Source organism: Pantherophis guttatus, chromosome 2, assembly GCF_059756535.1.
Source record: "Pantherophis guttatus breed Tessera chromosome 2, ASM5975653v1, whole genome shotgun sequence".
In the NCBI taxonomy this organism is placed as follows: Eukaryota; Metazoa; Chordata; class Lepidosauria; order Squamata; family Colubridae; genus Pantherophis; species Pantherophis guttatus.
Window position 1 is genome coordinate 96332315 of NC_142064.1, and position 15811 is coordinate 96348125.

The 15811-nt window shown below is 40.1% G+C and overlaps 1 protein-coding gene across 1 annotated transcript in view; it reads left to right on the top strand.

The window, feature by feature from the left end:
* LOC117661679 (cysteine-rich protein 1-like) overlaps positions 1–15811 on the top strand; it is a 47679-nt gene that overhangs the window by 21199 nt on the left and 10669 nt on the right. The window contains exon 2 of the mRNA XM_034410758.3: positions 12743–12837. Coding sequence (XP_034266649.1) covers positions 12743–12837 — 95 coding nt within the window. The remainder of the gene's footprint in view (positions 1–12742; positions 12838–15811) is intronic.

Here is a 15811-nt window from a genome sequence, read left to right on the forward strand (position 1 = left end):
TGAGTTTCCTCAGAGGCCTTTGATGAAGGAATTTACAACACTTGGACTTTGGAAAGTCCAAGTGTACAACATCTGTTGGTTCACCCTTGTCTCCCTGCTAGTCAATATTCTCAATAACAACTAGAAGATCAGTGAGACAAGAGCTATAATTGCACTCAACAATGAACTAAAGGGCCACTATCAGTGAGCTGTTGGACAGCATTACTTGGTCTGTTGTGTTGATGTTTGGTGGTTTAGGGGTGGAGAATTTGTGTTGGGTAGGGGTGTGTTTGGGAACTGTTATGTGTGTTGGATCTGGGCTTTGGATGTTAAGTGAATCTCGTTGTATGGGTAGACTGTGTATAATGTATAATAAAGTTATTATTATCTTTGCAGAAGCTATGTTGGTACTTTCTAGTGAGACATATTTTTTTGTACTTGCTTATTTTTTTTCTTTAATATTGTAATACTTTCAACCATTCTTCTCCAGAAGAGAATTGACCTACAATTTGCTTTATTATTCATCCCTTCATCTCTGTGTTAAAAAATAATAATAATCAGAACTGCCGTGGCTATTTTCCAGCCCTTGGAAACAAATTCCAAGGTTCAAAAGAGACTGCATATTTTTATGAAAAGATCAGCAATTTTATATCCAAGTTGTTCAAAAATTCTTGGGTGGAAACTGCCTGGATCCAGGGTTTTATTTATTTTTAGTTTGTCAATTTGGCTTAGAACCTCAGCTCTCATTACCTTTATTTGCCTCAGTTCAACTGACTTCCTCCTGAAAAGCCAACTCAGGCACACCCATCCATCCTACAACCTCAGCAGGAAGCCTGAGGCAAAGAATTCAGTTTCTGGATTATTTCCTTATTCTTCTTTAAGTGCCTGTAACATGCAATGGCCAAATGAACTCTCTGGACCCCTCTTTTTATTCCAAGTACTGTGTGTGTGTTTGTGTGTGTGTGTTTTGTTTTATTGTTTTTCTTAATAGACTCTATTATGGGCTTCTCATAGATTTTGTTTGTTTGTTTTGCATCTTTTAGCATTGCTTGCATATCTAACTTGCCAGAACATATGGTCATTTCTGTTCTTGTTTGAGCAGACTTCTCTGATCTTGTTCTTTAATCATTTTAGTATTTTCTTGGACTCTGTGTTTTTTTTTCTTGGACTTTAGTGAATATTTATTGTTTTGAGATATACAGTAATTTCTAATTCAGATTCTGTTGTTGTGTTTTTGAATAATATTCAACCATTATGAAACAAACGGACGTTCTTGAATCTCTCTTTCAACTTTCCTTTCCCCCCCTTTTTTTCCAAATTAAAACTTTTAATTAGTTTATCGAAGTATAAAATAGAAATGAAAAAAAAAACATTGAAAAATAAAAAGAGAAGGGAAAAAGAGGGGGTATAGTGTAATGTGAGGGGGGGGAAAGAAAAAAGGCATCAACTTCCCACTCTCTTTGGCACAGTCAAAGGTAACAACATTACAACTACAACTTTCCTTTTTTTTCCAATCCACAGTTTTTGGGGAGAACGAGGGAGGAGTTTACTCTTCCGAAGTAAAATGTGGCTACTGAGATTTGTTAAGGGATACAGAATACTGGTTACCATTCTACCTTATAAGTCTGGAAAAAGATTCTGGACATTATTTAGGATTAAATCTCATTTTACATCTCCCTTTATTGACTCATAGGCTATGTGGAAATTTACTTTGTTTGCCCCATTCAGAACATTCATTTTTCCAACCTGTATGAGGTTGATTAGCATCACCCATTGTTTCTATGTCAGATGCATTCATTTTCCATTTGTGGTCAGCTTTACCTTTAGTGAAAAGTATTATCAATAATACTGGCTTGCTTTTGAAGGTTGAATATAGAGACCTGCAATGATTCAGCAGAAGGGTTCCTTCCATTTGTGATTTTTTTTTTTTTACTTCATGGGATACTGTGTACTCTTTGACATATTGTACCTCTAATACTTCTTTTCCAGTCTTTCCTCTATAGCTTATTTCTAGAGGTAACCCTGGTCCAGTTGATGACTTCTATTAATCCAGTTTCTGCAGTGGTTGCTAGATCTGTGGAGTGCACTTTTACCCTTGTGATTTTGTGGGGTTTTATTTATTTATTTATTTTGTTTTGCTCAGCTACACTTACTTCTTAGATCTACATTGTCTCACCTTGAGACAACAGTTAGAAAAGCACATAATTTAACCCCCTCTTTTCTGTACCAGTTTAAATCAAGTGCTTGCATCCTGATTTGCCTGCCCTCTCTATCCTCATGAATCTGTTTAAAGGCTGCTGTGCCACCCTTTAAATGGACCCCTGCAATTTAGTACCTCCCTGATCCAAGAGGAACCCATTCATTTTTTGCAAACCTAATTTGCCCCTCGTGAGGTTTTAGAGCTCTAACCCGTGTTCTCAGGCTATGCAGGTATTTTTTTTTCTAAGAAAACCAGCTTGGTAGACCTGGATTTCAGCACCCTAATAAACAACCTAACATTTCCTTTCAGAATGACCTATTTTTTTACATAACTGATGCCAACATCCATTGGCTTATTCCCAGCATCTCCCACCAGGCTGTCTAGACACTCTGTGATGTCTGAAACTTTGCATCATACAAGCAAGTCATCAGGCGATCAGTATACTCCTCACACACTCATAAGTATATGCTTCGAATAATCAAATCCCCCAATATTTATTTATTTCCTGACTTTATTATTTTTACAAATAATTCAAGGCAGTGAACATATCCAACACACCTTCCTCCTCCTATTTTCCTTGCAATAATAACAACCCTGTAAGGTGGGTTGGGTTGGGCGGAGAGAGAGAGAGAGAGAGAGTGATTGGCCCAAAGTCACCCAACTGGCATTTATGGCCAAGGTGAGCTCAGTAAAGTTTGAACTCAATATTAGGTGCACCTCCTTATTCAGAGGAACATCTTTAATGTAAGAGGATATTTGTTTATCCCTCAAAGACATAATGCTTCCTGCAGGTTCCTCTTCCTCTCCCTTCTGAGACATTCTTCCATCCTGAGGGCTTTATTTCTTTGTACTCTTTATAGGCTGCCCACTTCCCAGAGATACTAGATTGCAAATAATTACAAGTTAATAAAAAAACCAAACATAAGAATGCCCTTCCTCCAAAAACCCCCAACACATAATCAAAGAAAATCAATCCAGCAGGAGCTCAGCTTTCACTCTGTCCCCGAGCTTGGGAGAATAGCTTCCGGGACATGTTCTGCCCCAGCTACGGGTCCCAAGAAGTGTAGTACACACACACACCTCCAAAAACTCCGTTTAATACAAACAGACCCCTTTCAAAATGCAGGCTTTAACCACCAATGTCCTTATCAGCCTGCTATGAATTACAGAGATTAAACAAAGTCCAACAAGGGTTGTCAATCAGCCCAGAAACCAAGTTGTAACAAAAAACTCACTCTCAAAATGCTCTGCGTAGGACCAAATGTTGTTTCCAGCAATGTTTGCTATCTGTGTGCGAACTTAAATAGGCTAAGGGTGTGGCCAATTAATCCCAAGCCTTACTCTCGAGGAGACCTCCTCCTGAGTAGCCACTCCTGCCTTTTGACAGCCCTGCGTGCTCGAGCATTGAGAAGAGGCTCCTCCACTTCACTGTCTTCACTTGAAGGAGCCTCTGGAGGTTCTGAAGGCCCTGGCTTAGTCTCTGCCTCTGTCACCACATCCTCTTCAGCCTCCTCGCTGTCCGACTCGAGCGCCGGCTGCACAGACTGCTGGCGTAACACACCAGCCTCCTCATCGTCGGGATCAGCCACAATCCACGCAGGCCACTGGCGGGCCACAACACATCATCAGTTTTATTTTCAAAGTCTGTCAAAGTATTACAACTGAGTGGGATGCTATTTGTTGAATTCCAAAGGTCCCCCTCTCTCTGCCTCTCCCAGCTTTTTACAAACTAGCTATCTTGGATTTAAAGAAAGGACTTTATTTCTTAAGACCCTAAAGTTCACTTCATTGATTGCATACCTATGACTTTAGTATAATATACTGAGTAGTCTTTACACCCCTACTGGCTCTCTGACAGTATATATGTGCTTATTTGTTTGAATGTATTTAGATGGGCAGTCAAGTTCCTTAAAGTATCGGGAATGTTGAATGTCCCAACCTCTTTTCAATGATGTCAGATTCACAAGTCAAATTTCATTGCCATTTATAAAAGAATATTGACACTGTTGTCCCTGGGGCCATGTTGCTTCGTCAGCTGGAGTGGCTCTCCTGTGCTCATTTCGGATCAATTTACTGGGATCATTGAGTTGATTTGAAGCACTGAATCGATTTTGATTTGATACTTGGAATTGATCTGCATTGGGTTGATTAGATTCAAGCAAATTCAGTTGTGAAAGACATTCAATAAAAATCAATGTGAAGGTGTCTGATTTGATTAGACAGCTCTAAATATTGCTTCAGAAGATGCTCTGAAAATTTGATCATTTACCTTTGCACTAAATCTTCAGATTGAAACCCTACTAGTTAGATTTTAGGACTGTTGTAGGAAAGTAGCAGGTGCTCAAGTAGCAAAATCAAAAGAAGAAACTGCTGCCTAAGACCTTGGAAAGTTGGATGGACCATCATGAATTAGAAGAATCAGTGATCTGAGTGTTCTGCCCCAGCTATGGACCCCAAAGAACGTAGCACACACAAAGTCTGTACAAACCTTAATTTACTAATTAAAGATTACTAATGAGCTTTCTTAGTAGTTGTTCGACACAGGTACAATAAATCAGTCTTTTCTGAACAAGGGCTGTTAATTTAACTTCATTAACAGCTGACAAGAATTCAAAGAATAATAACTCAATTCTGAGGCACAGTATTTCAGATAACCATAATCTTACTGTCGTTGGCAGAATGCCCAGAAGCAATTTGCAGGAAAACTGATAAGAGAGAAACAAGAGCCAAATCAAACGTTTTCTGAATCAAGACACGAAGGAATTTGAACGAAGTTGTTTCTTGCAAATTACATCAGTCGTCGTCCTTCCTTAAATAGGCTAGGAGAATGGCCAATTAGCCCCAAGCCTTACTCTCAAGGAGACCTCCTCCTGAGGAGCCACTCCTGCCTTTTCGCAGCTCTGCGCGCTTGTGCATCGAGAAGAGGCTCCTCCTCTTCTTCCTCTTCACTTATGGGAGCTTCTAGAGGTTCTGAAGGCCCTGGCTGAATCCCCGCCTCTGTCACATCTTCTCCAGCCTCCTCATTGTCCGACTCGAGTGCCACACCAGCCTCCTCACTGTCAGAATCAGCAACTAACTGCACAGGCCGCTGACGGGCCACAACCCTGAGATAGTTTGACTTCCTGGCAGTGATTATGTCATGCTGACTCTCTTGTGTCTTAAGCACTTCTAGTCTTAATGCATCAAAAGGGACAGCAACTTGGTATAGTGCTAATAGAACAATCTCTTCCTATTTCAGTCTCGAGATTTTATTTTTTTGTAGACCAGTTTAACCTGGGAAAAGCTGATTGAAAAAGCAACTCTCAGGGACAATATTTGTGGCTGTAGTAAGAATGTGAAGCATGGTGTGGTCCAGGTTGTCCCATTGTAGTTCTGGATGTTCCTGTGTTGTTTCTGTCTTCTTTATACATTGTGCTTGCCCAATATACTAAAACATAAAGCTCATTAATAAGTATGTCATATATAGCCATCATAGTCTTTTGGGGTTAATGTATCACACAAATTTAAAACCACCTTTATTTTTTTTTTATTCAATTTAACAGGCATTTAATTGTAAATTTAAATTCCAGTTCCCACATAACCAAAATGGCAGCTTGTTCAGGTTCTGGTTGACAGTGACACCAAAGTAAAGGGACCACATCAGTGGTGGGTTTCAAAAATTTTTACTACCGGTTCTGTGGGTGTGGCTTGGTAGGTGTGGCATGGCTTGGTGGGCATGGCTTGGTGGGCGTGGCAGGGGAAGAATACTGTAAAATCTCCATTCCCAACCCACTCCAGGGGAAGGATACTGCAAAATCCCCATTTCCTCCTGATCAGCTGGGACTTGGGAGGCAGAGAATAGATGGGGGCGGGGCCAGTCAGAATTTTAGCTGGCTGGAGAATTCTGGGAGTTGAAGTCCACAAGTCTTAAAAGCTGCCAAGTTTGAGGACCCCTGAGGTAAATGGTAAATAAGGCAGTTATTTAATATGCTTTCACTTTCATGCACAACTTGCTGGTTCTCCGTCCTCACACATACGCCCTTCCTTAACATGCTGTTCTTTCCAACTGCATTGTAACTTCCTTTAAAAAAAAAAGTCTTGAAAATAGTTCAACAATCCCAGATCAGTCTCTCTCCCTGTTGCCGGAAGAGACCGTTTGGGATCAAGGTATGGTGTCTGTGGGTGCTGTGGAAGCAAAGCTGCTGCACTGTTTTCTGAATTAGATTCTATTTGATAGGAAGTGGAGCCCTCTGCAGACTCTCGTTGCGAAAGAGCTTTTCTTCAGGGCATTTGCTCGCATGCTTACTAATGCTTCACCTCGACAAGGGCAGTGCAACATTTAGCTTGTGCAGAGCAGCCTTTTCCCAAAGGCGAGAACGCGTGGTGCTGAATATAGAGGACTGCAGCATTGCCTGCAATTGAACGAATGGGGTGGGGGGTGGGGGGAAGGAGGTGGTTTTAAAGTGTGACTGATGCATCATGCATTTAATAAGTCCCAGTGCATCCTGCAGGGAGGTGATGGGACAAAACGCTGACAGATTTATTTCCAGTATCAGATGCCTCCATTATTAATCAGAGACAGTACCTACCAAGGGAAGGCACATAGGATGAAAGCTAAAAATAACCTGGAAGGAAACAGATGGAATTTCTTTCACCTTTTTCTTTAAGGTTTTAAAACTCTATGAAAAATAATTGTCAATAAAAGCTTGCCTATGTTTAGAATGTATTGGCTAAATTTTAATATATTGGCTAAAGGCAGGGGAGATGTCTGCTGGGGGTGATAAACAGAGATCAATCAGGCATAACCTTTACATCTCCTTCCCAACTCTGGTGCAGTCCTGCTTTTGTCTCAAGCTCATTAACCGAACCATATAATTTACCCCATATAACGTATACATTACATATATATATTCTGTCCTCCCCTCCCCCCCAAGGCTCAGTGAGACAAAGAACATACTATAAACCCTCTGAGTTTGGATAAATTGCAAAGGCATAATAGCAATAACAATAGCACTTAGACTTATATACCGCTTCATAATGCTTTACAGCAGTCTCTAACCAGTTTACAGAGTCAGTGTATCTCCCTCAACAGTCTAGGCCCTCATTTTACCGACCTTGGAAGAATGGAAGGTTGAGTCACCCTTGAGCTTGTCAGGAACGAACTGGTGGCAGTTGGCAGAATTATCCTGCAGTACTGCATTTTAACCACTGTGCGACCACAGATCTTAGTCCTAACTATACAGCTTTGCAAAAAATTGTAGAACAGCTGGCTTAAGTTGATGTCCAACACAGTCTACCTGAAAGGCACTGGGCCCAGAAGAGGATCCTCTAAAAAGGTAACGGTAAAGCTTCCCCTCACAAGTATGTGCTAGTCGTTCCAGACTCTAGGGGGCGGTGCTCATCTCTATTTCAAAGCCGAAGAGCCAGCACTGTCCAAAGATGTCTTCATGGTCATGTGGCCGGCATAACTAAACGCCAAAGGCGTACAGAACACTGTTACCTTCCCACCAAAGGTGGTCCCTATTTTTCTACTTGCATTTTTTATGTGCTTTCGAACTGCTAGGTTGGCAGAAGCTGGGACAAGTAACGGGAGCTCACCCCGTTATGCGGCACTAGGGATTTGAACCACTGAAGTGCCGACCTTTCAATCGACAAGCTCAGCATCTTAGCCACTGAGCCACTGTGTCCCTTTTTAAGGATCCCCTAAATATTTGTAATAGATCCAAGCAATTTGTGTTCTTCATAAAATCTATTACATATTTCTCAACACTCTTTGTTGCCAAATTCTGTCCTAACTCTGTTGCCCTATTTGTATCTTCAAATCGGTTTCCCATACCATCTTTCCTAAATTTTCCCTCTCCTCTTCCTCCAACAATATTTTATAAATTCCACTCATTAAGCCTTTTATCCCTTTATTTTCTTCCTTTACAGTTCCATTTTTTTCAATTAATTCCTCAAACCTCGTTAACTCTCTACACTCTCCATTTTCTCTTATCCAATTTATAGTCCATTTTTCCACTTGGCTGTAATTTAACCAAGACAATCGTTTACCTCCTAGAACCTCTTCCAATTCCTCACGTGTCCTCATTCCTCCTAACCATTCCCTTAGTTTTATTTTATTTTTCTCTTTTAAAATTTTATTCACTTTATTCTTCAAATTCCCTGGGAACTTTTCCAAGATTACTACCGATGATAATGGAGAGTTCTTCGGAAGCAACCTCCCTTTATATTTACTCCAAATTTCCCAATGAAACTTCAGGAGAGGATTACTTATGCTTTCCACCCATTTCTTTCCACCTTCTATAAAAAATATATTTTCCAGCTTCCATTCTAATTTGGTTTTAATTTTAGATTTATCTTCCAACCATTCCAATTCTCCTATTCCTAAAATTGCCTCTATAACATGTCTAAGCCTGTTAGAGACATAATATAATTTAATATTTGGGAGTACTAAACCCCCTTTTTTTTGGCTTAGATATCACTTATTTTTATTTATCTTCGCTTTCTTATTCCCATTACAATAGTTATTCAGTATATTCTGCCAACTTTTTAACTCTAATTCTGATATTTTTATTGGTAGCATCCTAAAAGCAAAATTGATCTTTGCTAAAATCTTCATTTTTACTAAAGCAATTCTTCCAAACCATGATAAATTCAACCTATTATATTTATTCAAACTTTCCAAAATCTTCTTCTTTAAGCTGCCTAGATTTTCCTTTTCTAACTCTCCAAATTTTTTGTAATTCTAACTCCCAGGTATTTAATATGATCTTTAATTCTCATTTCGCTTCGCTTCCCTTCCCAATCCTTCTCTTCCCTTTTAGTGTAATTAAACAGCATCAACTCAGATTTTGACCAATTTATTCTTAATCCAGTTATTTCTTCAAATTCTTTTAGATGCCATCCAATTTTTTCCATCTTATCTATTATATTTTTAACTGTTAACAATGTATCATCAGCAAACATATTTAGTTTTATTTTACCTATCCCTTCTATCTCCCCGTCATCTCTTAATGTGTTGGTCAATAGTTGGCAACAAAGAGTGTTGAGAAATATGTCAGTAAGAATAAAAGAGAATTATTATAAAATGGTATGGAGGTGGTTCTTAACTCCGGTTAGATTAAGCAATATGAATCAGCACTATTCAGATAACTGTTGGAGAGGTTGTGGGGAAAAAGGAACGTATTTACATATGTGGTGGGATTGTAAATTTGTGTAAAAATTGTGGAAGATGGTGTTTAAGGAGATTGAAGAAATTGTAGGAATAAAGGTAGAAGAGGCACCAAAGGTAGCATTACTCTCACTATTGGAAGATATAAAATGTAAAAAAGAGACAAAAGAGTTGATAACAAATTTGTTGACCGCAGCAAGGTTAATGATTTCTAGGAACTGGAAGACATGAGGTGATTATTGTTTAAATGGAGCCAAATTTATTTAATAATTTTAAATTTTAAATTGATGTTTGTCTTGTGTTTTAAATAGGCTGTACACCGCCCTGAGTCCTTCGGGAGAAGAGTGGTATAGAAATAAAATTATTATTATTATTATTATTATTATTATTATTATTATTATTATTATTATTATTATTATTATTTGGAAGAATGGTATAAGGAAGTATGGGACATTGCCATAAATGATAAATTGTCTTGTAATATTAAAGTAAGGAGGGGCATAATGAAAGTAAATGAATTCAATGGAATCTGGAAATAGTTCCTAATATATGTGTTTTCTGGAGGAAGGGGGATACCACCACCAGAAGAAGCTTTAAGATTTTGGAAGCAGAAATGATCCCGAGGGGTGGGGGAGCACTCGTTGATTATTTGTATTGTGTATATTGTTATGTATTATATATTATGATTCATGTATGTTATGTATGTTAATTTTTTTTAATAATAAAAGAATATGAAAAAAAATAAAATAAAATCTATTACAGATATTTAGAAGGATCCTCTAAATATCTGTAATAGATTTTATGAAGAACACAAATTGCTTGGATTGCTAAAGATGGAGACATTTTATTCTTGGTAGAGAATAAAATCTGGATAGCGCTGTTGCCCCATAAACTTCTCAGTGCTTGCAAGCTGGTTGCACATACATAATACAGTCATCTTAAACAAAGTGAAAAGCATTGTGGGTTGTGGTTGGGACTTAAGTCTTTTGCAAACACAGTTTACTCTTGGCTCTTGCAGTGACTCCTGATTTTGCTGTGCTTTTCTTACTTTAGCACTTGTTTCTTTCATTCACTCCTCATACCTTCATCCTTTGAGCATTTTAATGAACATTGCCCAGAATTAGAATTAGAAATGGTTACCACGGTGGTTTCTTTGCATGTATAAATCAGGGTTTTCCTTTCCAATTAAAACAATGGTCCTTAGCTAGAGTTAAATCTGGACAGTTATCCATTGCAGAGTTTTAGAGATCAGTTAGGTGGAGTCTAAGCATTTGCAGTGCCAAAGTGGCTTGGCCAGTTCATAGACTTCAAAGTGTGATCATTCACAGATACTGCACCTAAGACTATTCTCTTTACTATTAAAAAAAAAAGGATTCTGATGCATACCTAAACTTAGTTCGTCAAAATTTATATTCAAAAGCATAATGAATATGTTCAAAATACATTTTTCTGAACTTCAGAAATGATGTAATGCATGAATGCTATTGTCAGAATCTGTTCCTAAATTGAAAGCACTATATATCACATAAACCACATTTCTGTGGTTACTACTAACCAAGCAGTACTTTGAATCTAGGTTTCCTACAGTCAGCTTACAACTACATTAAGAGTGTTACACCAAGTTCTGTTAGTGGTGGAAAGAAGCATCAAATACAAAGGCTTTATTCTGAGATTCAACCCTACTCCCGTCCCCGCTCTAAAATTGCAAGAAGCCTGAATAGAGAGCTTGGCATTAGCAGCTTAATGCTCCTACATGGCAACAGGATGGAAAAACTGTGAGTAGTTCTTAGGTAGAAATGGTTAAATACAAGAGCCAGTTTGATGTAATGGTGAGAAGGCTAGAAGACAAGAGACTGTGAGTTTTAATCCCACCTTAAGTACGAAAGCTGGCTGGGTGACTTTGAGCTAGTCGCATTCTCTCAGTTCATGAAATTAGACTCAAACAACAAACTGGTCAGTCAATTTTTATGGCAAGCAATCTGAAAAATAGTGGACCCTGCACTTGTAGGAAAGAAAAAAAACACAGTTAAATGGATCTATATATTCACTAGCAGCACCAGAGCTTCAAAGTTCTATTGATAACAACCAATTTAAGTAAAATACTGTTGCTTTATGTCTATGGAGTTTCTCAGTCATCCAGGTCATGATTGTCCCAAAGGTGCTTTTTCAAGAGGCAACTGGATTTTCTAGTTTTTCTCTGAAGACGTTTCACTTCTCATTCAAGATTTCAGCTCAGAGATTGGATGAGAAGCGAGAAGCAAAATGCCAGGTGGGTGTGGCCAACTGGGTGGGCCAGCTTGACGCCACTCCCCAAACTGCTGGCATATTTCCTCTTTGCATTGGGTAGACCGGGCCTTCCCCTTACATTTTCGAGGACGGCCCCATGGCCTGGATCCGACCACATTGCGAGCCAGATCCGGCCTGTGGGCCTGGAGTTTGACACCCTGAGCTATATCATCCAAACGCTGGAGGCTTTGGGGGAGGCTTTCTAGCCTCCTATGAAAGAAAGTTATTCCCTCCTGTGTGTTCTCCACCTGCATGTACAAAATTAGTAACCTTGTGACACAGAATGGTGGACTAAGCTAAGCAGGGACCTTCCCATATTCTTATGACCTCTTGGAATGAGGCATTTGGCCCAGGATTGCTGCAAACAACCCCTTTCCTGCTCCTGCAGACTGGCATTTTGCATTTTGTGCAATCTCAGTTGCTGGCAGACTATCATAGCTAGGCTGCACAGCACACATAGAATGGCAAAGGTGTAAAATTCAGGAATCGTTTTAAAATTTTGCCTACACTTTACTTCTGTAGAGAAAGTTATTTCTCAATTACAGCAGGTGGGGATATGTCCTTGAAAGTCTTAAAAGTTTACATGCCCTTAAATTGGACAGGAGAATCAGTTGGGTGCAGTGGTTGAAGCATCAGACTAGAAACTGGGAGACTGCGAGTTCTAGTCCTGCCATAGGAACAAAGCCAGCTGGGTAACCCTGAGCCAATCACATTCTCTCAACCCTAGGAAGGACGCAATGGCAAACCACCTCTGAAAAACCTTGCCAAGAAAACTGCAGAGACTTCTCCAGGCCATCTCAAGAATCAGACATGATTGAATGGAAGAAAAGAAAATGGACAACATAAATGAAATGCGTTAAACAGTTACAGTTTTAATATGTCTACGAGTTAAAGATAAGAATGATATCATTATATGTTGTGAGCCAAAGATAAAAATTACAAAAGAGAAACAGGTAGGGTTCAACAAAGGAAAAAATGTCAATGTATTGCCTCTGTATTAAAACTCCTTTTATTCTGAAATTCTAGCAAGGAATTTTGCAGTTCAAAGCTGCATTCCACATACCTTCTCCTATTAATGAGGGGCTTGGAGTTGTACAATTATTCATATCTTTTCCCTCTCTTAACAGCTGAGCGGAGGCGTTCTCTCGGCAAGGACTACCATCCCCTCTGCCTGAAGTGCCACCACTGCAAACGGCAACTCACTCCTGGCCAGCATGCTGAGGTACAGAGCAAACCAACTATTCCATCTGTCTCCTTCCGTAACTTGTGATACCCTGACAGCAATCTCTCCTGAGAGAGGGCTCTGTTTTCAAAGGCTGCCTGGAATTGGTTTGCCAGCAAAGATTGCTTTCATCTTTTGGCTTGGAGAGAGGGAAAGGGAAAATACATAGGCTAGAGTTAGCTTAAATCCAGCAGAATGGAATGTGGATGTGCAGTGGTGTTTGTGTGTGTGTGTATATGTGTGACATATTGCAAGGGGAACCTCGGTTTGTTTATATCTCTACATACACTGCCTCATCATATATGTCACCAAGAGTCTTAATCAGTTTTGGCCAAGATGCCAGGTTTTCTGGAGAATTTTTTCTTTCAGTCCTCATTTGCATATGAGAAAGTAAAAGCATGATTGGGGGGATCTAAGCATTGTACCCACCCCCCCTTAGGTAACTCTCGGGCTGCCTGTTTCTTTTGGGTTTTGGGAGGTAATTGGAAGTTTAGAAAACTATGGCAACTCCCCCATGTTTTGTCCAACACATTCCTTCATGGAGCTCCACCCCACCCCCCTCTGATTCATGTTGCTTAGTTATGGTTCAGTGGACAGGTGGACTGTGATGGAATGTGGATTGCACTTGATTACACGGAGAAAGATACTAATTACAGTAAAGGCCTACCAAGTTTGACAGCAGAAGGAGGACTCAAAATAGCTCCATGTTCTGCTCAATCGCTCTGCAATGACAAAAAAACCTGACATAAAAATCAGGTAAAGATGCCCTCAAGTTAGTCGACCCCAGGTGACTATATGGACATACCCATGCAGTTCCTTGATAGCAGTAGTGGAATTCAATTTTTTTTACTACCGGTTCTGTGGGCATGGCTTGGTGGACATGGTGTGGTTTGGTGGGCATGGCTTGGTGGGCATGGCAGGGGAAGGATACTGCAAAATCCCCATTCCCTCCCCACTCCTGGGGGAAGGATATTGTAAAATCTCCTCACTCTGGGGCCAGCCAGAGATGGTACTTGCTGGTTCTCCGAACTACTCACTACTGGTTCTCCAGATCCTGTCAGAACCTGCTGAATTTCACCCCTGCTTTAACTTTACCATCTAATCTACAATTCTGAGGTTTTCTAGTGGTCTCTAGCCAAGTACTAATGCTTACCTGCTTATTAGCACTGATGATGTTACCTAGTTTGGGCAAGGAAACATCTGCAAGGAAACAACCAAGCTCAGAGAGCACTAAGGACCCCTCAATCTTGCTTACGTTCCAAACCCAGACAAGGTTGGTCTTGTACGTCATTTCAATGGAATATAACAATGGAAAAGATGCATGGGCAGGTAGCCAGGTAGTTCCAAGCTGCCTCTAGCAAGAGAGACATTTGCACCCACTAAAACTTTAATGTCTTCCTCTTAAATTATCCTGTTGGGTTAAGACACAGTTATTGGAACTGGCACAAGTTAGCGATAATACTATGTTGTTTTCAATGATGCTAAGTTGGAGCCAATGATGCAGAAGTTTCAATGCAGCAGCAATAAATTATCTCTTATTTGGTTCGTCAGAAAAGAGGCCAGAGCCAAGAAACAACATCATTCCACTTCAGGAAAGGGAACTGTGAAGGATTGACTCCTTCTGTTGGGTAACAGGAAAGGAGAATCGATTCCAATGTACTTCCTTTTAGGGCGAATTCAAAGCATCAAATTAAGCTTACTGTCACTGTAAAGTGGTTTCCTTAAGAATGCCTGATCCAGTTTGCAGCATTAAATCAAGTTTTCTGCCTGGGATGCATGAACAATTCATAGAATATAGAATGGCCCTGACACAGCAAGAGGAGAAATAGTATCATTTCAGCCACATTTAAAATGCTTTGGGAAGAGAAGCAAAAATATGCGCACTGAGCACAAAGTTGCCAGACCCACTTCCTGAAATTTACTTTTCACAGCCTTCCCTTCAGTCTTTTTTCTTCACTGGAAAAGCTCTAAATCTATGTTTTTTCAAACTTGGTGACTTTTAAGACATGGGGATTCAACTCCCAGAATTTCCTCAGCCAGCATGCTTAACTCTAATGCTGATATTATTCATGGAATCATAGTACATCTATTTGGAAGGCCTGAAAATGCATAAGGTGTACCCTTTGATCCCCTCCTTTATTTCCTTACTGTAGATCAGGGGCACCAAACTTGATTTCATTGAGGGCCACATCAGGGTTGTGTTTGACCTTGGGGGGCATAGTCAGGAGGGCGTGGCCAATTTGATGTCACTAGTGTGATCAAATGCCGCTTTTGCTAGTAGTTTGCTTTGCTAGCACTCTGCCAGCAAAAATGGAGTTCATGCAGGCTGTGCTTGGCCCTCCCAGGCTCCATTTTCAGCTGTGACGGCTTCCTGCAACTCTCTGCCAGTGAAAATGGAGCCCAGAAGGGTTCACATGGCCCTCACAAACTCTGTTTTCTCTGGCAGAGGCACTGTGGACCGGTCCTTCGCTGTTTTCAGGGCGGCCCCGTGGGCCAGATCTAAGCACCCCATGGGCCAGATCCAGATCCAGGTTTTGAGTTTGACATCCCTGCTGTAGACTATTTAGGTCCATTGATACTATTAGTTCAAGTTTGGGTAAACAGTGACTACCAATAAAGGAGAATATTTGTAGCTCAGAGTTGAAATGCGGAGTCCTTGGAGCTCCCTGAGCTTGGTTGCTTTCTTACCCAAACTAGGTAACCTCATCAGTGCTAGTAGTGACTAAAATCCAAGCAATCCATAAATGCCCCCTAGGAGAATTTAGCTTATTTGGGGATGCTGATGGATAGCCCTTTTGCCATCTTGGTTGCTTCATTGGTCATACCCTGGACTTTTTGATTTGCTCATGAGAATGACTCCTTTGAAGTTGTTAGTTTATATGGAGAGTAAATTTTCTAAATTTGATAGGGGTCCCCCTAATGCAAATATCAGTTTCAGAGGAGGGATTTTCACTAAGATTGCAGCAAAGGAGGA